Source organism: Lagopus leucura, unplaced genomic scaffold (genome assembly GCF_019238085.1).
Source record: "Lagopus leucura isolate 7727_CA_CO unplaced genomic scaffold, USGS_WTPT01 33124-0_obj-0_obj, whole genome shotgun sequence".
Taxonomy (NCBI): domain Eukaryota; kingdom Metazoa; phylum Chordata; class Aves; order Galliformes; family Phasianidae; genus Lagopus; species Lagopus leucura.
The window spans coordinates 1-1,099 of NW_024968705.1; the positions used below are offsets into that span (position 1 = coordinate 1).

A 1,099-nucleotide genomic window follows, 5' to 3' on the forward strand; every position below is an offset into this window, starting at 1 on the left:
GGGGGGGGGGGCCGTATTTTATAGGGCTGAAACCCCCCTGCCCTCCCCCCTCGCCCCCAGACATGCCCTCCAGCCAACCCATCGACATCCCCGACGCCAAGAAGCGCCCCAAGAAGAAGAAGCGCTGCAGAGCCACCGACAGCTTCTCGGGGCGCTTTGAAGGTGAGGGGGGTTGGGTTGGGGTCGGGGTGTATGGGGAGGTCCCTACGGTGACCCCATTGTCACGGGGACCCCCCTGCCCTCCCCCCAGATGTGTACCAGCTGCAGGAGGAGGTGCTGGGGGAAGGGGCCCACGCCCGAGTGCAGTCCTGTGTCAACCTCATCACCAACAAGGAGTACGCCGTCAAGGTGCGTTGCCTCGACCCCATTCCTGCCCCATAACCCCGCAGCCACCCCACGGCCACGCTGGGAAATGAGGGCGAAGGGGGTGAGTGAGTGCTTGGGACGCGTAGGGCGTGGGGCTGCCTGCGTATCCACCCCATAGGGCAGGGCTTGGGCCGTGCGCACCCTGTGGGGCAGGGATATGGGGTTTGGGGGGGGGGGGGGGGGTGGGCCCCCATGTAGGGCAGGGCTGTGGGGGTTTGGGGTCTGTGTGCCCCCTACAGGGCGCTGTGTTCGGGGAGGTGGGGGCTGGAGAGGTTGCCCCAAATCCCCCGCTGACTTTTGGGGTGGGAACGGAACGCAGTAGGGAACGGCAGCCCCTCCCCCCTCCCACACACAGCCTTTAGGACGCCCCTATTGATTCAAGTAGGGGGAGGATGTGGGGCAGTGGGTGCAGCCCCACGGGTTGGAGGGGCACCGTGTCCCATTGCCCCCCTTCCTTAACCCCACTGACCCCCCCGTGCCGCAGATCATCGAGAAGCGCCGTGGGCACATCCGCAGCCGCGTGTTCCGGGAGGTGGAGATGCTCTACCAGTGCCAGGGCCATAGGTACGGGGGGGCACCCCGTGGACCCCCCCCCCACCCCAGGAACATCCCACATGGCCCCACGTCCCCCGATAGGTTTGGGGTGTGGGGTCTTTGGTTGTTTGGGTTTGATCTGTCCTGTGGGCCTGTCTCATTTGGGGGTCAGTGCTGCTGCTGGGGGGTGGAGGGGGGG

General features: G+C 66.6%; 1 protein-coding gene across 1 annotated transcript; it reads left to right on the forward strand.

Moving 5' to 3' along the window:
• Window positions 1–50: 50 nt before the first annotated feature.
• On the forward strand, window positions 51–1,087 carry LOC122193796 (MAP kinase-interacting serine/threonine-protein kinase 2-like; the record flags this gene model as incomplete). Its single annotated transcript, XM_042894682.1, has 3 exons — window positions 51–162; window positions 251–348; window positions 851–1,087. Coding segments are annotated over exons 1-3 (435 nt in total), but the record flags the coding sequence as incomplete, so codon positions are not given.
• Between the last annotated feature and the right edge of the window lie 12 nt (window positions 1,088–1,099).